Source organism: Neolamprologus multifasciatus, chromosome 7, assembly GCF_963576455.1.
Source record: "Neolamprologus multifasciatus chromosome 7, fNeoMul1.2, whole genome shotgun sequence".
Classification (NCBI taxonomy): domain Eukaryota; kingdom Metazoa; phylum Chordata; class Actinopteri; order Cichliformes; family Cichlidae; genus Neolamprologus; species Neolamprologus multifasciatus.
This window is the reverse complement of record NC_140445.1, coordinates 23,940,447-23,963,251: the sequence shown is the minus strand read 5'-3', so window position 1 is coordinate 23,963,251 and position 22,805 is coordinate 23,940,447. Positions and strand designations below refer to the sequence as shown.

Below are 22,805 nucleotides of genomic sequence, written 5' to 3'. Positions count from 1 at the left end.
CTAACGATCGATAAGATGATGTCAGAGGAATTGGTGCGCAAATTATCATCACTCACCAATCAGTACTGTCGCTCTCTATACACAGTTCACACGATTGCAAAGTGAAAGCAAAAAACAAGCACAAATTCAAACTCGATTTCAATATGTCACATATTGACAGTGGCTCACCGATGCCAATGACATAATTACCCAGCTACATTTCTGAAAGAATGCAAAAGCATTGACATATATTTTTCCTTCCTACGATAGGCCGACAGGCAGGGCAGGGCAGCCCGACTGGAAAAATCGCTAGCCCCGGGACGTCGGGCTAGCGATTTTGCGAGCCCTGTATCTGATTGAGGAATCACTCATCTTTGGAAAAGAGAGTTTATTACAGAGAAATGGCTCTTTCCAAAATAAAAGCTATACTATACGCTTCTTCTGGGCTATATTCTCAGCAGCATATTAAACATATCAGGTCCCCATAAGGAGAATCATGTGCTAAAGGCTGTCTAAATGACTCGGGTAAAGTTTGTAGCATGCGTGCTTGTTGTTTTTGTCTGCTTCCACTTGTCTCCGCACTAGGATGATGTCAGCATAAATGTGCAGTCATATTCGTTGTGTTCCCACTAGTGCTGTCAGCGTAAATCTGAAATGAGGTTAACCGCTAACGAGCTACCGTGGATTGCCCCTTACATGGGGGTGGACGGCCAACACATTAACGGGCTAACTGCGCTAACACACTAGTTCCCACCCATGTAATTGAGCATTGCGTGGCACATCCAACATACTGTTTTACTTTAGTCCATGACGCGCTTACCTACAGGGTCATACGTCACACGAAAACCAAAATAGTTCCAAACGCCAGATCTGAATGAGGGTGGGGGAGGTCCAATTTGCCATGTTGCAAGGAGAGCTTAACTTCTGTCTTGCTAGCTTGCCCTGCGCTCAGTGAATCTGCACTACTCCGCCTAGGCTGCACTGTCGAGCGCAGATCCAATGAGCGCTCAACACAGACAGCACCGTCAGAAGGAAAGTTGATAAAATAAATTAAAAATGCTGTATTGTTCGATACATATGTGTACCGAACCGAAAGCACTGTATCGAACGGTTCAATATCGAATATACACACACGTGTGTGTGTGTGTGTATATATATATATATATATATATATATATATATATATATGTATTACTTTTTTTTTTTTTCATTCATTCATTCGAGTCTCTCGCCTTCACCCTTTGTCCTTCATGCCAAAGTCTGCCAGTGGTCTCGTCAATCTGCAGCTGCTGTCTGTGATAAGGCTGCCCTGCTGAGCTGGGACCTTAAAAATGGGTGCGCACTGTACGTCCATCACAAATGGAAGACTATCAAAGACACGGGGATGATGTTTTAAAAAGAGGAACGTCACTCTGTCTCCATTGTTTTTTTCATCTTTCCTCAGCTCTGATGTTTATCAGAATGAGTCACATTCCCACAGATCACTCACAATCAAATTAAAAATAGATAACTTATCAACAGTTGGAGTCCCCATGGACTCTTAATGTTTACTTCTAATGAAAAAACAGCCGTTCTTTCTTTACTGGTACCACGCTATAAAAACCACTATGAATAAACAGAAAATTGACAGTTAATTACACTGTATTTAGAAGCTATTTAGGTGTTAGAGCCACTTAGACCCTATCCTAGGACACATTGGGTGAGGGTGCGGTACACTGCAGACAGTTGGCCAGTCCCATCACAGCAACTAACACAGCAACTCAGACGATTCATGCTCACATATGCATCTAAGGACAATGTAGAATCATTAATTAACCCATGCAGCCACAAGGAAAACACACAACCTTCATGACAAAAGGCCCATGCTGTGAAATGACAAATAAATATGTTGATAACTGGTTTTTTAAACCAATCAATGAACATTATCAGTGTGGCTATTTTAAAGTTGCATCTGATATTTCTAATACTTGTGTTTCAGCGGACAGTCCGGGTCCCAGTGGGAGAAAAAAAAACCCTTTAAACCTGGAGCTGCGGTTTATGTTCTGTTCATTATGTATGTGTTCACTGGTTGTTTAGTTAGGTTAATAAATCTAAACTATGCCTGTTCAAAACGTTAATCTTGCAGGCTGAAAAGTGACACTTAAATGTTTTCCAAGTGAGACCACAGATCAGTAATTAAACCTGTATGACTAAACAACAACCTCTAGTAATATGAACAAATGCATAATGTAATATATAAAAGGCTTATGGGTCATCTCCTCTCGTTAGCTATGATTCAATACATAATATGTAATATATAAGATGTACGGATGGCTGGCCTGCTGGATGGATAAATGAATAATTACTTTTTTAAAACAAATTCTAATATATTTCATTTTAGTCGTCTATATTAACAGAAAAATAGTTTTGTTTAAACTATTTAACTTTAAAGTAAAGCCTGCTTCTGTGGCCAGACTGTGACTGTGAATGTAAGTCACCATTTCACCCTTTACATTGTTTGTCAACCCACCTGTCAAGATTGAGTTTGTGGGCCAACATCCTCCAGTCATTGCCTCTGGTCTGCGGTGCGTCCAGGCTGCCGCACAGCTTCTGACGGATAGAAACAGGGATGCGAAAGGCATTTGGCCCTACCAGTGTCGTGATGTTGCTGGCAGGATCCAGCAGGGATGTGTCAATACTCTGGGAATCCTGTAAAGAGAGAATGAGAGGGATTAAAGCAGAGACACAGACTGTAGCTGTGGCTTTTTTCCCCCTAGTTTGCAGACTGCCTGGACATAATTCAACACCTCGCAAAATGAAACATAATGTAGTTCAAATGGATTTGTAGCACAGGAAATTTCTTTTTCCAGGTGCCATAAAAAAAATTGAAAACCCTTCGTTGCATCGCCATCCATTTACTGATGCAAGCTGAGTGATTTTCTTTTAAATATACTGCATCTGGAGGATTAAGCACTGGATGTCTGGCTACAGAAACCAGATCAAGACCCAGAGACAAATGAACCAAGGCCAGGCAGTAACACAGCTCTGCACTGTATGTACTGTAATTTATCTCATTACTGAGCACAAAGCATGAGTGCTCCTCCATCCCTCAAGCTCTATTCTCCTAGCCAGATGGCCTTTGTAAAGCAAGTGCAGCATGACTGGGGGGGGCAGGCTTATTATACCCTCCTGTGCTCCTCTCTTGTCATAAGCAAGACTCTATGTAGGCGGCATGGTTGAAAGTCCCCTGTCTCACACCTTGCCAGTTTTTGTGAACGTTGCAAAAAGCGGGAAGAGGAAATGGAAACGAGGTTAAATTCATTCCGAGCGTCTGGCTCGGTGGAAGGACAATGAGGGCGAGGTGGAGGGGAAGAGTCAAAACAGCTCTGGATGCAAAATTCATGTGAAAGCAGAGCACAAAAGTTGCACAGACCTTTGAGGTTTCCATTATAATTTCGAAGGCTATGCCCTGTATCCAGTCAAGGTGAATAATTACTTTAAGCCTTTATAAATCAAGTGAAAGCATTAGGAGGGAAACAGTTCATTACAAAATCAAATACAAGCATTTTTCCTCGGCCCGTAGTGCTAGTCGTGTAATGCTCTTTTATGTGAATATAATGAAATCGGATGGTATTTAATTTGTTATACTTAAAGGTCTGGCATCCAACTTGAGCCTGTCCGTCATACACATTTACATGTTTCACTCTCCTCGTGTCATACACCGTCCCCACCTAATTTATTGTTTTTTTTAAGGCTCCAAAATCTCCAATCTCCCTCTGACAAGTCAGTGGTGCTGATGCCCTGCATCACTGCCTGCTGCTTCAACCCCTCCACCGGCCCAGCATCCACCTGCAGGGGCAGGGGGGTGATGTTTACTCCAAGTATCAAACGCTACCTCCGACAGTGTAGTGTCCAGCTGAAAAATCTGTCCTTCTCCTTCCACTTGGCGCACACATATTTTGCAGGTCAGGTCCACCGTGCTGGAAGAGAAGCGCTCCAGGGTAAAGCAGCAGTGGAGGTTCCTTTGTGAGCCGCTCCACACCTGCTGAAAGGAAAGCTCCTGCAGAGAAGTGGAAAGTGTAGAGGAGTTACATCGGTGGAAGAAACCACGTGGCACACTGTGCATGGCCTTTTACTGAAAAAGGAGTAAAATGAGCAGTTTACCTGGTACTTGGCTAGCAGTTTGCTCTTCCATAATGTGTGGGGAACATCATGGATGGAAAGCCTCAGGTTGTGGGTGCTGTCCTTAAAGATGAGAGTCTTTGGTTCATCCAACAGTTTCCCACCCATCTGCTTCTCCATTTGAAGGACTTCCTAAATAAACAAAAGCAAGCTTGATTACAAGGACACCATCTATACCGACCTCAAAAAGCTTCTTCTTTATACCAGTTGAAAAGCAGACAAACTGCTGCTGTATTCCTGTGATAATAGTCTCTGGGGAATTCTCACAAGTACATTTACAAATGATTATTTTTTAATAAAATATTACATTATAATCACCCGCAGGGCTTTACAAACTTAAATCTAGACATGCAAACCTGAAATCAACTTGTGTGTCCTTGCAGCAGGATCACTATCACTTCTCATTACTCATTCCCAAACTTAATAACTGTGTTCAATATCCCTCCTCAGTACAATAATCCTTCCTTATCTTTCCTTCATGCAGGCGCATGAAGGTATTAAACAGAATTGAGGTGATGAGACAACAGTAGAGAAGGAGGGATATGTGGCTTATTTTGTGTTGTTGCAGCAGCTCTGTCTTTCCAATAGAGGCAACGTTATTCAAATACAGGCGCTTGTATCTCCTTATTGTGACACACCAACACAAAGATTTCTCATTCTGCCTCCCACACATCATCTGCTGGCTGTGCTTACGCATAAACAATTCAGTTACAGTGAAAAAAAAAATCACAATTATATTCATTTCAGTGATACAAATAATGAGACAAAGGCTATGCACACATTCAGTACAGCGTGCTGCGCATTTACCTTGAGTGCGTCCTGTGTGTCGTCCAGGCAGTAGACTCTGATGTGATACTCCATGGCTGGGCAGGTGACGGGGCCAAAGATGGCTAGTTTGAGGCGCTTAGTGGTGGCAGCGCTGAGAGATTGACCCACGAGGCAATAGGTGCCCAGCGTCTCTGTCAGGATGTGGCAAGCCTCGTCATCCATTTGGATATAGCAAGGTGTGGTGAAATTCTCTTCTCCTACTACCACTATATCCTAGAGCGTGGACAAGGAGAAAAGGGAAAAAAGAGGAATGTTGAAGAATAAGCCTGGGTTTTGTTATGTATGTATCAAGCAAAAAATAGAAGTGGGGCATGGTTAATACGATTTTTGACTAGAGCAAAATATGCCATATCCAATTTTCCCTACATATCTCCATTTGCTGTTAAGTAAGACCAAACTATAGCTCGCACAATACTGCTACAGCTGTTATTTCTATTTGGTTGTATTGATCTGTTTTGTGAAGCAGATAACTTCACATTACAGCAAAATGTTCACAGATAGATACAAGTACCAAAACTGGCATGCATGCTCTCTTTTGATTACTTTTTTGATCGGGCCCATTAGCCATTTGAAAACTGCAGTCATGTTCGTGATGGCTGATGATAAAGGCAGAAAATATAATTTTTCTTTACATAAAGTAAGCAAGACTTGCATTTATGAATGGTTTTAGTGTAAAATTGTGCATGTTCAACTATTTAGAAGTCGACTTTAGTACCCTGAAGTTGCTTTTTCTTAAATCATTTGCACAGGTAATGCTTCTTGTTTCAGTTACATTTCATAGATGGACCTGCACACTGCTCATTGGTTACCCATGACCTCCCCAAAACCTTGTTGTTTTTAATGGCATAGGGCTGACTGTGGTTAGTGGCTTAATCCCCAACTCCTGCATACAATGCTGAAGTGTCCTTGGATAATTCAAGATATTAAACCCCAAGTAGCCTGCAGTGCTGCGTTTGCATACGCGCATAAACCTTAAAATTGTGTCCATGTTGCAGTGTAGAAAGTGCTATAGATGTCACAGTTCTGTTTATATATTTGCATATGTATATATACACGCACATGACAGGGCGTGCCAGCATAAGAGAGCTACACAGAGGACATGCATCATGGATCAAATATCTGAAATTCACTGAACTGGGGAATACATTGGCAAAGGAAGAATGTTGAATGCCTGAGCCTACAGTGCTATGAGAGGGATAAATCCCTCGACCCGCACAGCACTGTGTAGATACAATTGTCATTGGACCACTGGAGCAAAATATAAGATTGACGTAATTTGAATTATTTTCTTTTACGTGAAATGAAGAAGCTCAGATGAAGTTTTGAAGTCATAAATTTGACTTACTCAGTCAAAAGCATATAAATCAAGAGTAAAGCCTCTGAAATGCATCCAGTGGTTGAAATAATTCCCTAGCTGTTTCCCAAGATAGAAATGACCCAGAGTAGACCTCAACAAACATCACCCTGATTACTTCAAACACAGCATGAAAAGGAGGTGACGGTACAGAGGAGGGTTGCAAAGTGGCTTTCAGGAGAAGAGCAACTGTAAACGGTTTAATGCATGTTGTCCAGGGAAACCTATGTGAGAACCATATTCTTGCCTTATTTGTACATCTGGCATTGCAGAAAAACTGGAAAATATGCAGCAATTTTATCAAAAGAATAGAAAATGTCACAGCTTGTTTGCTGAATTCCATGTTTGAAACCGATTAGATAAATAATCGGTACAGTGTCTTCTTTTTCTTTCAGCTGCCTCTTTATTTGCAAAGGGTCACCACAGATTTTTCTTGTGGATGCACTTTCTGTTACAGCCCTTCCTGGGATTTGTGTCTCCTCCTGGTCTTGAACTACTGTGTGATCTTTTACATGTTATTGTTAACCACTAGACTACAGAGTTACTGTATAGTATATTGCGTGGAGTTATGCATATATTAACTGGCCTACAGTAGTGAGTCTGTGTATTTAAAAGAGTGTATTTAAAAGCCTCAAGTGTGGATTTGTAAACGTTAAATTGGATTGGCTAATTAGTGAAAACCACATTTTTTTTACATGAAATCTTTGCCACTGGGTAATTAATAGCTAAACTTGTACATGTGTTGCTTTTTTGCCACACAGAAATGTGCTCAGTTACATTTAACTGAAACAGAATGAATTTAAATTGCATTTTAATGTAGAAAGCACAATTAATGTCCTGACCTTTTCACAGAAGCCGTGTACTCTGGAAGTAACACTTAGTGTGTGTGTGTATTACTAATATTTGAGACTGTCTCACGCGGAAAATGGAAGCATAAATATCCCGACTATTTGCAGCTGACCCCTGTAACGACACCAATGCCAGGACACATTTCTCTTTCATTAGGATTGCAAGGTCTGAGGAGCCTCCTGCGACTCTCCCTCTTTTTCTTTAACCCTCTCTTCATCTCTCTTCATCGCGCTTATTCTTTCTCTCCGTCTCTCCGTCGTTCTCGCTCTAATCCAAACACTCTCACAGAGTGGCACACTGGTATTAATTCAGCCTATTATGAGAGACAGAAGAGGAATTACAGCATTTTATTGTGAGCTAGGCCGTTTAACAGCAGTATTATGGCAGATCATTAGACTCTTAACTGCTCCTGTGGGATGGCACTAGGGATCCTTATTGGGGGATAATTGGAACGCACAGTGAAAAAGTGGCCCTGCTTCATATGTGGTACTGTGTGCAGGCAGAAACAATTAAACATACAAACATACAAACGTTAATTTAGTCAAAAATTCATCAGCTGGCTTTTTTTCCCCTCCCATGTAGACGTGGGAGGATTTTAAGTAGGAGAGTTACTGAAGCAGAAATCCCCACATGTTCCTCATTATATGACACGCCATCTTCATCATCATCACAACACCATGAGATTGTGTGTGAATCGGTGTGTGCGTGCGTGCATCAACTGGGGAGGGCTGCGGGCTCCCAGACGCCAACGGAACTGATTATTCTCAATATAAATATCCGTGAAAAACTCCTTTGGAGGAGCTCATCTCTCCTGTATCCACTGCAGTGATGAAAACACATTTTGACAGAGCATGTCATATAAAGCAATATTTCACTCATGCAGCGCCGAGGCTGGCCTCAGAGGGAAAAGGAAACTCATACGAAGGAAGCCGCCGTCACATCACATATTACCATCTGCATTTGTGGCAGGACGGAGATGTAATCAGGAATCATTTCTTCCTTAAAAATCCTCAGTTTACACTGAGCTTTATTGGCTGTGTCCAAGTAATTCATCAATGTCACGAAGGCATGTGGGGGCCAGTTGGGCAGTTTTTCCTCGGCTCTGTAAGTAATGTCATCGCTTCAGCAAGAGGAAATTATGCAAGGGCTTGCTGAAAATTACATTATTTAAGTCACTATTTAATGATGATCTGACAGAAGGCCTTATTATTGGGTATAGACTGATGCTATATATTTGGACATGGCCTTCCTGAGAGTAATGTGCATTTTGATTATCATCTTATCATTTATGCAATAAGCCTGGATAGACTGGAGTCGTGTTACGTATCACTAAAGCATTGCCTTTCATTATGCTTCCTGTACTGTGCCCTGCTCCTGCTAACCTTTATTAATTGCTTTTATCTTTAAGGGAGCCTTTCTCTTTAAAAAAGGTTTGAGTAGAAAGTTAATTAAAAACCACAAGGAAGGAAGACTTTTTTTCTTTTGACAGCTAAGAAAAAGATGCTGATAGCTGCCCGCAAGAAGGTCGGCCACGTCAGGTGAGGTGCTGAGAGATATGTTTGGGAGTGAAGCTGACCACCTGGCACATTTCTAACAAAGTTTCCTTCTAACAAGCAGATTTGTTTCAAGTTTCTCTGCAAACGATCCCTTGGTAATTGGTTCATTTCTGCATCAGTGTGTGTGACAAAAACAGCAAAAGGGAAGAGCAACACGAACAGAAACCCCCCATACATGTTCACACCTGATGAAAAACCTGCCGTTATAAAGGTACAAGGAAACAGCCTGTGCAAGAAAACAGTCCCAGTCCATTCCCTGCTATTAGAGAGGTACTATTTCAGCTCCTATGTGCAGCAGGGGTTTACTTTGAGTACTGCTATAAGTTGGACAAACAACGCAGGGGAGGTTGATCCCTTTCACCTCCTCCATCCTATCAGTTCTCCCATGCCATATCATGGATTTATTTCTCACAGCATCTTTTCTTTTTCACTGCTCGCTGACACACTGAGCAGAGATTCGGTTGTAAACACATAATTTCAATTCTTGTGTGCGTGCGACCGTAAGAAGCCCATTTTCGAAACTCGAGCGCAGTCAATAGACATTAGAGTCTACTGTAGCACAAATTTCTCTATGAATCTCACATCTCACCTCCCACTGATTCTGCGGCGACTGGCTTTTGAGCTGGATCAACCAGTCCTGCTGGCCATCGCACACGGCGCAGTGATGCATGGTGATGATGACCGGACGAGTCAACAGGGTCCCCGGGGGTCCGCAGCTCACCATAGGGCTGAGCACCGTTTGGCCATCTTCCACCGAGGGCCTGGAGGCGCACAGGGATAGCATACATACAATATTTAGCCACAATCTGATGGCACTCTCAGTATGTATGTGTGACATGGAGCGGTTGACAGCAGCAAATAAGGTTCTGGGGTGTCGTCGCATACCTCATGTTGTCCTTCCTGTGAACTGTCACATACATCTCATACACTCTGCCCTGAGGAATAGCCCCTGCAGGAATTAGCAGACTAACCCCTGGGAAGCAAAAAGCAAAAAAAAAGATAAGTTGACAGGTATACGAGAGGTGTCTTTATACTGTCAGTGCTTGTTATGAGACTTTTGCAAGAATGTGAGAGTATAGAGAGTGAGACCAACAGGCTGGTGAATCCTGGCTACTCCACATATAGAAAGGTAAATTATAATTTTACATTTAACTAGTGTGTCTTCATGCAGTGCTGCACAACTACAGAGATATGAATCGAATTTTTTTCCTGGATAAACACAATAATAATTGCACTGCCGTTCAGTCCCACACACAGCAACTATGTAATTTTACCACCTTCTTTTATGGTATCAGGAAATGATGTGGAATTTCATTTCTAAAAATCAATGATCTCTTTGCTCGTCACAGCCTTGGCATATTGCTGCAGCAGGCGCGATTTACATTTTTCCATCTCAGATTTATTCGATAAGATGTCCTAGCCGATACGCGTGTGTGCGTTTTTTAGAAGCCTAACCCCCAATTTCCATCATGCATACGCACACACAAACACACACATGGCTTCTCTCTGGAGTGGTGGTGGGGGAGGGATCTCAGATAGCTCATTGATTTCCCATGTCCTTGTACTGAACTTTTCAAAAGGTGACAGACAGCTTCTCCAGCTAGCTAGCGAGGCAATCACAACTCTGCCAAGGGAACGTCTCGCGCGCTGCTACTCTGCCTCACAGCAAAGCTTCAAAGAGATGAGAAATGCATTTTAAGATGCAAAATACCAAACAGCCACAGTGACAGCACCACAAAATATTTCATTACCCAGACTCACAAACAGATCAAATATCAAATGTGCTCTTTCCTCTCCCTATTCCTATGTAACATGATGAGGTGGCTGAGCGCAGCCAACAGCTGAGAACATTTTACAGTTATCAAAATGAAAAAAAAAGAGAGAAATTTAAGAAATGTGAGAAGTCTGCGTATCCTTTAATGTCACTGCTAGTTTGTCTCTGCCTGTCAGCATGCATCTGCGGTGCGTTACAAACAGTCTGCATGTGTTTGAAGTGAGGACAGCATGGCTAATGTAAGCTGCCTGAAACGGGACACCTCCAGCACTTCTGGTGCACACACCTTGGGTATCCATCAACTCTTGTCATACTACGTGCAGTCAATATGCTGATGGGCTGCACATGGCTTAGCTTATTTCAAAGTCGCAGATCATCAGGGATATACTGCTACAGACAGCAAAGTATTGAATGATACTGCATATGCTTTAAAAATAATTCTTTTATTTTTACTGAGAGGTTTGCTTGGGGTTTGCAAAGATTAACAATTCTTAAGTTAACATTTATGGTTGATTTGAACTGCCGTGTCTACTGAGAGCTGCAATGGTTTTGTATTTTTCACTTTACTGAAGAGCTCTTTATATTTAAGCTCTCACATACCCAAATCTTCATATTGCACTGACAGCGAGAGCAAGTGTAACAAGTTTGGAAGCTTGTTTGAGCCCCAGAAAAAAAATGTAAAAAAATTTTGCCGTTTTTTTCCTCTTGCTTCTTGCTTAAGTCAGTAAGTCGCAATTTTGAGATACCCGACTTGAAATCTAGAGATAATAAACTGAAAATTTGACTTATGGATGGCAAGTCGTTTTTCCAGGGGAGAAAACGAGCTTCTATTAACAACTGAAATGAAGCTAAGCTTTGAGTAAAAGCAATCTCTAAACAGGAAGCACTCAGGGAGCATAAACCTTCACCAAGGCAGCTCACTCTCTGGCCAGTAGTTTACTTTTAAGGGAAAAGCAATTTGTATATATTAATTTTGTTTTCTTTGTTCTGTTTAAATGTACTTTAAGAAGTTTGTAGTGCTGTAAAAGGCAGTTAAGGGTAGAATCACACATGTTTACTTTGACTACAGAAACATGTAGGCGTGTGTAGGAGTAGGTAATGGATAATAGGTAATGATTTGTAAATAGCTTGAGCTTATTATATAATACTATACAACAGTATATTTCTAACTAACTAGGCAGCTCATTCTCTTTCTCTTGACAATACTTTCTTTAACCCTTTAAGACCTACCATAGAACCAAGTCCGCCAGAGCTTATATTATATTTTTACATGCTGTGGAGCCATTTTTGGGAGCATTTCAAGTTGCTATACATCAATACAACCATTACAGCCTAGATTTTAATAATATGTATGAATTAAGTGCATAGTAATTACATAAATTGCAAAAAAGTGCAATAAACTACAAAAAAAATTGAAAATCGTTTTTGTTTTTTTAACATATATTTCTAGTTAGAGAAATTTAAGAGGCTTATCCCTCAAAACTGTAAATACAAAAAAGTTGCACAAAATAGTTTCCCACCACAGGAAATTTATTTTGAGTGCCTTCATAGTTTTATTTTTGAAATACACCAATTTCTATATACTGCAGGAAAAACGAAACTAAACATTATAGTGCAAATTTGCAAAAAAGCAGCATATGCATCAAAATAAACTATTTCCAGCAGTGCAATATGAGTCCTGAGCATCCCAGAAATGACACAGAAAGTCATAAAGTCAAACATAACTTTTAAAAACACGAGTATATGCTCATTGAGGCCGGGACGATAAAAAACTACATTTCCGCGAAAATGACGTCACTTCCGGTTTCGGGCAAGTTATGGCGGACATGCGATAGTTCGCGCTGACGTCTATTCCAATGTAGGAAGTGTTATGAACAGCTGATCGGATCGGCAAAGCGTGTTTCTGGAATATTATGTTTTTGTTGCTGCAAGCGCTTTTTATGCAGTTTTTGCAAAGCTATATGTGGAAGGAAACTGTGACCGAGGACAAGCTGATGGCATAAGATGTAAGTACAACTCCTCAGGTTTCATATGCAAAAAAAAATATTGCGCTAGCTCACGTGGTTGCAGAGCTACCGGGATTTAAAAATAGTTACGCAAAACAGAGCGTGCCCGCTCCGACCGGTTTTAAAGGGTTAAAGATGTCACACATTTTGGGGTCAACTTGAAAAAGTGAGCGCAGAGGTCACATGTCATATGAAGTTTGGATGCAAACTATAACGTGATATTTAGAATCCCCATATATCATTCGCTATATGCCTATACAATGTCAATACCAACCATGGTGGTAAGGAACATAGTTTTAAATAGCTCTATATAGCATTATTATCACTTTGACCTTTCAAATCAGTCTATTGACCTTGAAGGAGAGGTCAGAGGTCAAATATGCCATAATATTTGAAATCTTTCTAGAGGTTGACAGTACACACCCCATTTGTAAGAATCAGTTTATAATTAAAAGGCTTTCTGTAAATTTTGAACCAATAAATCATGAAGTTGACTTTGAAGACCTTAAGACCGTAAGCCAAATTTGAATGGATTGCTAAGTTGACCCCACTATACACTCCTGCAAAGTTTTATCAGAATTCAGACAGAATGACAAGCATGCATGCAAACCTTACCAAAAACATAACCTCCTTGGTGGAGGTAGCAACTTTCTGAAATGTATTTTCTTGCAGAGAGTTGATGACAAGATTAATATCACTGTCAAACGTGTTAACTAAATCAAAGAAAATCTGCAGCCAGTAAACTTTTCTCAGCATAAAGACAGGAGGAGACGGCCAGCCTGGCTCTACCACAACCTCTAATGTTCACTAATCAAAATAAATAATGTAAACTTGCACTTTTATGAGGAGGGTATTATGTGCCAGATCATTTCCTGGTCAGACATAGTGACTTCCCGGAGTCTTGTCATCACTATGAGACTGGCAGAAATCCAGTGGAGACACCAGCAAGTTTTGTGTTTGAAGTTTCTTTTAATGTTTTTTTAAAATGGGATCTTTAAGGGAAACGTGGGCCAAGATCATCATCACCAGCACATTATTAAGTGAAACAAGAGTAGACATTTAAGGACACAATGAGAAAAGCTGATGGTATATTTCATTTCCTATCAGGCTATACAATGAGATGAGTTTCCTTTCAGTATGTGCACACATAGACATTCACACATGCACATACACACAAGTGGAGGTGCTATTACTAAATGCTGATGTGCCACTGAGTGAATGAAAAATGTGGCTCCAATCATAACTCACAAAAGACAGCTAATGAGTTTTAAGACGAACACTGATAGAATCTGCTGGAAGTAGCAGATGCTGCTTTTCATGAACTTAAGCTCGTTTATTCATTTTTTAAACTATTTCTTTTTTACATTCCTGCATACTTTGAAATATGCAACATTTTTTCTTGATATCCAACTGAATCACCTATAAAATAAATATATATAAATATGGAAAATCACTACCTATCTTTGGCTAGTATAGTACCTGAGTTGGGCACAATAAGCTGTCCTCCCTGGGAGCTGAACGAGCCCAGAGCAGTGCATGATGGATCCCTGGTGCGGAGCAACGTCTGGGTCTGTGTGCGCCGGCCCATTGTGTTGTCACCGTTGTCCAGTAGGCAGTGTGGCAGCTTAGGTGACAGTTTAGAGGAAAATTCTCCTCCTAGGTCATCCTGTGGAGTCACTAAGCCTGAAGAATTGTACACCTTAATCTTCAAGTTAGGGAGCGGGTCAAGCAGAGGAGAATTGGTCATGGGTATTTTGTCACCCACGTCATGGAGAGCGTAAACTGGGCCGCGGTACATGGCAGCTGCTGAGGTCAGGTCAGGGGGTGCTGATAGGAGATCAGCTGCAAAGGAAAGAAAACAACATGGGTAAAGCAGAATAAATGTCTTAACACATGTATTGGGAAAGGAATCAGGAAGAAACTAACTTGAAGCCTATATATCCATGAGGAAATGAACTGCTGGCAGCAATCAGTGAGACTGCAGCACGGCTTTTTTGTTTTTTACTCATTAGGGAGGTCCACTTCACCACCAAGAAACATTACTCAGTCAGAGAAGTTATAGGTGCAGCTGTGATTTATGAGTAACAGATGGCACCGTGAATGTTCGGTTTACCCAGTAGGATAAATGTTCAATAGCTGGACTGAGTGGGTGGAGCGAGGGTCAGTGGGGGCCTCTCTGTCCTCCAGCTTCTCCACTGTCTCCACCCCCTCACAAGTTTCTAAATGATGCAGATGTTAATGAGAGTCAGAAAAGTTGTTCCAGTAATAAATTAGAAGTAGTGCAAGTACTAGTGTGTCACTGGAGGGCATTTTTTGCAACATCCATCTCCAAGAATGTATGGCCCATATTTTCACAATCTGTATTAGGAAATTAAACAAAATATGCTTCTGCTCTCATCATATAAAACTGTATATTTTCCTCAGGTTTCCCCCAAAACCAGGTTTCAGATAACCCCCCTCCCCCCTCTTTTGTTAATTAGATTGCACAGGTGCCACGGACTGCAGGATGAAACTGAGACCTACTTAACAAGGGATAATCTCAGCTAAGTGTCGCATTAACATGGCTTGCAGGTTTAAGCTCAAGTCAAAATGTCATGACCAGCAAACAAGATTTGAGCAAAATATCACAGAAACTCAAATTGCACCACTTCTTGGTAATTAAAGCTAACACAATCATCTCCTAGCACATCATTAATGCCTGTGTCTAGCACCGTAAAACGCAAAATCTCAATGATTCCCTTAACTGGTCTGCATCTATTCAAACACCAGTTCCTACACCATCTTTCCTACTGTGTATTTGACACAGAAACATGAGAATTTGTTACACACTGCCACATTTCAGAGCAGAGAGCTGTCAGCAGAGATCAGACCTTGTTATAGTTCACATACTCTGTCAAATTAGATTAATCATGTTAATTCTTCTTTGCATGTAGGACTATTTCCCCTATCACTGTTGCTCCTGCACACAGCACGCGCACCGATGGCAACACTGAAATAAGGGACCCCCCCTCCCAAACATTACAAATTCCAATTTAACCCTTGTTTGCACTGAGCACTGTGTGGAGGATGTGTCATTTCCACCCATGAATTATCTTCTTCACAGCAAATTGTGTGTGATGTGCTTTATGCATGCTTCATACAGTATATGGAACATAAATTACAGCTTTTAGTAGGCTACTTTAGGAAAGACAGAGATAAGGTGGAAGTAAAGTGGATCAACTTATATGATCCCTCCAACACCACTGTTTTTTAAATCACCACCAATTGTTTCTGTCATGATCAGGTGGTTCAAACATATGAAATATGAAAAACCCCACAGTATCATCTATATATATTATAATACTTAATATATTAACTATATCTGTAAAGGTGAAGGATAATGTTGTATTTAAGACTAAGGATATATAATCAACAGAAAGTAAAATGATTTAAATATAATGTTATTCATATAAATTCAGCTTCATTATACAGTTTCAGAGTTTGGATTTCTTTTAGAAAATAATAAATAAATAAAAAACGCTTGAATATTGGCAGATTCTTTAACCTAAGTGCCTTCTGCTCGGGAGCTGTTTTAAATAGGCTTGGCTTCAAATTATCCTTTACTTTATAAGAGCGGTGACAGAAGCAACACCTTTAACAAGGGTTGTTGTTCGATGGTGTTTATCTTTTTGAATTGTCCCACATTAAAAAGCTTCCTCTCTAGTCTCTTCATTGTATTTTTATCTCTTCTGCTTTTATTTATTTATTTATTTTCTCTTTCCAAAAGCTCACACTAATCATTTACAACACAGTTACATATTTCTGTCTCTCTCCCTGCTGTCTTTTTGGCCAGTTCACGGTGACCTGTCCTCATGCATGTAACTTACTTTAAGTCCTGCATCAACAGTCCAAATATAATTACACAGAGACTGGCCTTATTGTGCTTTAATGACTGGGCATAATGTGGCCTCCCACAGCAAGCATTTTAATAGTTTCACCACGGCTGACGCACGTGCTGCCAGAGTCAGACTTGTCTCAGTGGGTTAAGGTAATGTTTTGAAGATAATGAAGCCATTATTAATGCCAGTACTAATGAAAGTCATTCCATATGCCTGACAACACAGGTGTGTCTAAGGTCGAGTATTACATTTTTTTTAATCTGCTGAACTGAGTCTGTACCATTAAGTAGCAACACCTTTACTAAAAGAGGATTGAATTGTGCTTAAGCTTCAACAATACATGGAGCCACTTTCTGTATCTTAATTTTACGGAAACAAAATATTCAGTTTTTAACACGGTTTTTGGGCAGGTTTTGAGAAAACATTTGGTACATTAGGTTCTTTCAAAACTTTGTGCATTTAAGTTTTGCCTCATTTGTTAAATTTATTACACTTCTTGGTAAAATAATAGCTATTTCCATATGTGGGAACAGCTGCCACAGCAAAAGCAGACTGTCTGATGCAAAAAAGAAGTCATCAAGGAATACTTGAAAACTTGATCCCATGATTTGCGGGTTTATTTTGCAACTGTTGGGATGCAAGTGCTTGAATATACAACCAGAAAATCTTAAAATCTGACGTGCGTGAGAGGCGTTCCAGGAAAAAGTTGAAAAGTTGTCCAAAAAGAACATTAGAGCAAAATCACAGCTGGCCAGTGAACATACAGGTACAAACCAGACGCGTCTTGGAATAATGTGATGTAGACAGGCGAATCGAGGGCAGAACTGCTTGGTCAGAATACAAAAAAATGTTTGGCGCAGACCAATAACAGCTCACCAAATGTAATGGATTAGGGTTAGCTGCATCTGGGACCGGGCAGCTTGCAGTGATTGATTTAACAATTAATTCTTCATGATATCAAAGAGCAAATGAAGATATTGTGAGACCATTTGCCCAAAAGCTGAAACTAAACCATCAATGGACATTTTAACAGGATAATTATACTAATGACAAAAGGAAATCCACTAATAATGGGCTCAAAAAGAACAAATGGAGGGCTATAGAATCCCATTCAAATGGCCTTTTCTTCAAATATCTTGCAACTGAAGGGATTTTTACTTGGAAAAATGGTAAGAATTTTAAGACAGTGACACAGTTACGGATCTAATAGTTCCTTGGATTAAAGGGGGCAACTCTAGGACAGCAAAGGTGCACTTACCTTTCACACAGAAGAAAGTTTAATCTATTTATGTACCGATTTGAGATGCATGTTACATTTTGATATATAGCAAAACCAACGCTCAAACACTCACACACGCCTCTCTCGTATAACTCACCTTTGCGAGCGGTCTTAATGCTGACCGGCTGGAACCCTCCGTTGAGGGCAGAGGAATCAATGATGTCAGAGCTGAAGTCCCGGTGGTTCTTCCTGTAGATGAAGAGTGCCACGACGACGGAGATAACCAGGCACATGATCACTGCTATCACAATACCCACATAAAGAGCTACATCATCAGTAGTGGGGGCCACTGGAGAAGGAGTTTGGGGACAAAAGACAAAAAACACAGACAGAAAAAAAAAAATAGTCTTTTAAGATCTCGTAATGCTTCCATTTATGACATAAAGCCTTTTTCTCTCAGTATGCAGGACTTGTGATGAAGCCATTATCAGCAGGGTAATATCCTGGTTTACGATTGAGCCGGATATTAATAACTATCTACTGAGAAATAAATGCACGAAGTATAGCTCCAGTCTTTTTTGATTAATGCTGACCTGCTGTGGGAAACACAGTTCATGAAAAAAACACGAGGCTCTCTTGATTGTTAAAACTGAGGCGAGATAATGATGCAGGCAACTTAGTTTGACACACATCATCGGGCCTTTTTTCACTGTTTGCTTTGGACATGTGCGACACACTAAAAGGCACGCCAACATCTGTTCACTATCTTGAATGCGAATGTTAAAAATGGCCTCAGAATTCTTGAAATAATACATACTGCACTGTGTCATGTGATAAAATAACAATGTAATAACAATATAATAAAGTAAATGGTGACAAAAATTTATTTAAACAGCACAATTAATATAGAAGGCTGTTCCACCGCAGTCCAGTGACACAAAGATTTCTGCTCAGAACCAAGATCAAAAGTTCTGAAGACAGAGATGTCGATGTTTTCATCTTCAAATTACCATGCTCTGTGCTGAAGTTCAGAGTCTGTCTCTGTTTTTGTTCTTACACACTGCAGATAAGATCTAGACATGGCTCACATTTCTCAAATTGTCTTTCATCTCCGTCTCCCTCCCAGAGACTTTCTGTCCACTATCCAGCTGGAGAAGCCTCAGTGATTAGTAGGCCTGGCATGGATATATGTGCCTTTTAGAAATACAGACTCAGACAGGCTCTCATTAAAAGATCAAACCTTTTAATGGATGCCTACTGACAGTCTGAACTCTCTTTGGTGTTTGATAAGGAATGTCCTTCACTGTCACCAAGTTGACAAATGGGGGTGAAGCTCTTATGTGGAGGACACGAAATGTCAAAAGGCATGTATGAGCATGTATGCACGTATTGTTCAACACATGCGTGGACATTGCACAAGTGAAGTCATTGTCTAAAGAAAGGCAAACGCCAAAGCAAATGCTTACAAACACACTCTTATCAACAGGAGAACCAGAAGGTGTTGTGACGGGCAGACAACAATTTTTGAGATGATGTGTGTGTTTAAATTGCACAATATCTGCACCAGTAGATGGCAGTGTCACCCATAAATCCATACAGGGCGCTTTGAAGACGTGCATGATGGCCGAGCATTTGTGTAAATTAGCCTCGTGTGTCTCAGGGATACAGATGGCACTCAGTCTGTGTCTCTTGTGTTCTCGTGCACAAAGGAGGATAAAGGAGCGGAGCGAAAGGAAACCAAGAGCAGAGTGCTTTCGTGACAAGTGAAAGTCACGCGTTGTGTCGTTTTAATCACATACTTCCTTTCTAGCTTCTTTTTCAGTAACTTATGGTTTGATGTTTATTCCACAAAAAGGATTTCAATGTAATTAAATAAGTCCACTATTCAACACTTTATTTAAATCATATTACATTTAATTTCTTGATGAATCCCTATTGAATAATATTCAGAGTGACCTCCATTTCAATTAAAGATCATTTCTGTAATTTTTATTGAAAGACTACAATTTAAGTGGGGAAAAAAGGGTATTAATATTGCAGTGCTCCCATACATGTTTTCTGTGAGGAAGGACATGCATGTCCTAGCCATGACTTTTCAGCCTGGAGTGAGACATCGCATTAAAGATACATCCTCTAATCCTTCCTCTAGCGCAGACACAAACAGAAAACAGAGCAGGGAGTCAGTGATGAAAGTTTGAGAATGTAATTTCAACTGAAAGGGATTATTGAACACTTCATTCTCAGCAAGGTTGCAAAAATTTACAAAGGGATGGGTGAGAGATGGAAAATAATGCCCCCCCCCCCCCCCCCCCAAAAAAAAATCAGCATAGATGTTCAAATTCTTAACCATAGCATATACCAACAAATGGGCTCTTTGAAAAGGACACATTTAAACTAACAACAACCCAAAAACAGCCAGATTTACAAAGACCTTTAGAACCAAGAAGCAGTCTTACAGAGCCTCGCCCCTCACTCCGACCACAACATTGAGTCAGCCCTAAATTATACATGAAGAGACAAAAATCTTAAAGCAGCCGAAATCCACAGAAGAACTGTGCAAGAACAACCTACAAAAATTCTTCTAGCTGAGAATTTATATATATATATATATATATATACACACACACATACTGAGGATATTTTTATGAGATATGGTGATATTTTAAACCAAATGGAGGTCACAGCAAATATTATTTTGAGTTTATGCTCTTGCCTGGTAACTGATCAATAAACAATGTTCATTTCCGAAAGCTTTACTATCTGGTAGGTTAAAATGTCTGCTTGACACGATGCATGAGCCGCTGGTGAGGCAAAGTTCGCCAGGGTAAAGAGCAGGGTCAGCTCTTACTTTGAGAATAGTAGCGTGGCTGTAAACAAGCAGCCTGCTAGCACAGACACATTACGAGGAAAGGGTTAGGGCGATCAAAATGGATCATATCCTGAGGTGGTTATGAATAAAAACAGAAGAGCAACAATAACTTGCAGATGGACACAGAAGAACATTTGCAAACATTGTTTTTCATTTTACTTATGGACACGTTGTTGTGTTTTGTTTTATGCTTTTAGTGCAAAATGGCTATTTCTGAAATGTTGCTTTTTGCTAAAAAGGAGGATCTGTATGTAAGACTGCAAATTCAGGTCGTGCACATTAAAGCATTAAAGATGCCTTTAAAAAAAAACAAAGGCAGACGTGAGAAGAATGCAGAAATAATGAAAAAAGAACGAAATGGGGGGGGAACAAAACAAAACAATAACTCACATGAATTTCCAATATCACTCTTGTCTTTTGCCTCAGAGGACTTCTGATATAAGGAACCTTGAAGAGAGAAGCGGATATGGATAGCAGAGAGAGAGGTATGGAGAAGGGGAGGGAAGAGAGAAAGATGAGGGTGGGGGGAGGAGAGGGATGATGAAAATCAAATTTCCAACAGAAAAACAAACTCAACAAATGAGACAGCAACAAACTCATGAGTAGGAGTGATGGCACGGGGAAGCGATCTTTCTTGATTTGGCCCCTCCTCTCTATATCTGTGTATGGAGATGGATGAGGAGAGCAGGGGAAACATGGAGGTTCTGTAAGAGAGTGGCACGATCCATCAACTGGGCTTAGTGCCTTAGCAGCAGCAGGACTGATGCTGGCAGGTGAGGGGGATGGAGGGGCTGATAAAGTGTGGGCTCCAGCCGAGTCGGCAGAACCTACAGCCTTTCATCTGTCACTGGAAGGTGGATGGAGAGGGTAGTGCGCGAGATAAAAGGAATGATTATGTTAGGGAAGCAGGAAGTGGAAAAGGGCTGAAGGACAGTGATGTGGAAAGTTGAAGACATGCGATTGAGAGATTAGAAAAATCTTCAGCTAAGATAGGTTGTTTTTTTTTTTTTTATGTGTGTGTGTGTGTTTTTTTTGTGCCAAACTGGGGTCTTGGTTGGTTTTTGTTGTGGCCAGGTTTTTTACTGAAATGAAGTGCAAAGCAGGCTAGAAAGACAGAGCCAGGAATAGTGCACAAGCACACATAATATTCAGTCTCCCTGGGACATCCATAAACAACTATACAAACAATGAAGTCCTTATTGGAAAAGGGAGAGAGCCACAGGAAGACAAGTGGACTGACAGGCAAATCAATGGCCTGATAGATGGGATTGGTGTGTACATGTAATCAGGCAACCGGGATGCCGGGACGGAGCAGGGGGAGGTTGGCTGTTGCATTCAGTCTAACTGATGGCCCATTTGAACCCATCCTGTGGAGTTTCTATTCAGCCCAACCGAGTCTACAGCACAGCCGACATAAAGGCATGCTTCAGTGGGTGGGCTCCGAAGGAAACGTCAGAGCGCCGAAGTTTATTCTTTATTGCAACACAGAGCTGGGAGAAGAAGAGGGAAGCATAGTACAGGAAATCATTGTCTGTGTTTTAACAATTACTCCTTTGAATGTGACAGATTTCCAATCTCTGGGAAATACACTGTCATTTAGGGAAGAGAAAGTCATTTGTCACGTTATTTAAAGGCTCCTTACTCTTCTATGTTTAATGAAATTGCTAATTACATGACAAATAATATTTATTGACATTTTAACTAATCTTTGAAACCGCATATAAAACACAGAGGATATAACTTTATGGCGTTTGGAGGCTGAACTGAAACTTAAGAGTCTGAACTGAGGCTTAGGAGTCACGGCTGTCCTGCCTCTGGTGTTCGATAGCAATGAAGCGTGTCCCCTTGCTGGAGTCGGTGTTCCCCTCTCTCTAGATCAATATGTCAGAGAAAATGTCGTGTCAGAGAGCAGGGTTACCAAAGGCTTGAAAAACAACATCAGTATCAAGAGCTGCAGACCACAGGGGGAGCGCAAAATAGAGATTTAGACAGGTCAGGCTAAGTGAACAGTGAAAACTCTACATGTGTAAGAGTTGGGAACTTCTCTCTAAACACGCAGAGTGCAACCTTTCTAGATCAATTTAAAGACACATAACTTTGTTAAATCCAACCCCTCCCCCACAGAAAACTCCCTGACAGTCTAAATGTGATAAACAAGCTGCAAAGTTAATTATAACAACTCTTTTTGACGCGAGTCAGTTGTATTTGTGCAGGAGGCAGTGATGGAGCTGAGCACCACGTTCTATTTCAAGGTCTGGTCTATCAAATTCCTTCGGTGGATTTCGGTGATGGACTTCAATTGAAATGATTTAAATAAATTCAAACAACAGAA

The 22,805-nt window shown here is 40.7% G+C and overlaps 1 protein-coding gene across 4 annotated transcripts in view; it reads right to left on the bottom strand.

Moving 5' to 3' along the window:
- The window catches only part of unc5cb (unc-5 netrin receptor Cb), a 132,094-nt gene that overhangs the window by 1,305 nt on the left and 107,984 nt on the right, over positions 1 to 22,805 (bottom strand). For 2 of the 4 annotated variants that reach the window (XM_085168904.1, XM_085168905.1), the window contains exons 8-16: positions 20,864 to 20,920; positions 17,762 to 17,953; positions 13,987 to 14,349; positions 9,613 to 9,700; positions 9,317 to 9,488; positions 4,948 to 5,181; positions 4,123 to 4,272; positions 3,854 to 4,018; positions 2,489 to 2,667 (exon numbers count right to left, since the gene is read on the bottom strand). In XM_085168904.1, coding sequence (XP_085025030.1) covers positions 2,489 to 2,667; positions 3,854 to 4,018; positions 4,123 to 4,272; positions 4,948 to 5,181; positions 9,317 to 9,488; positions 9,613 to 9,700; positions 13,987 to 14,349; positions 17,762 to 17,953; positions 20,864 to 20,920 — 1,600 coding nt within the window. The remainder of the gene's footprint in view (positions 1 to 2,488; positions 2,668 to 3,853; positions 4,019 to 4,122; positions 4,273 to 4,947; positions 5,182 to 9,316; positions 9,489 to 9,612; positions 9,701 to 13,986; positions 14,350 to 17,761; positions 17,954 to 20,863; positions 20,921 to 22,805) is intronic. The other 2 variants (XM_085168908.1, XM_085168906.1) reach the window with 1 other exon arrangement.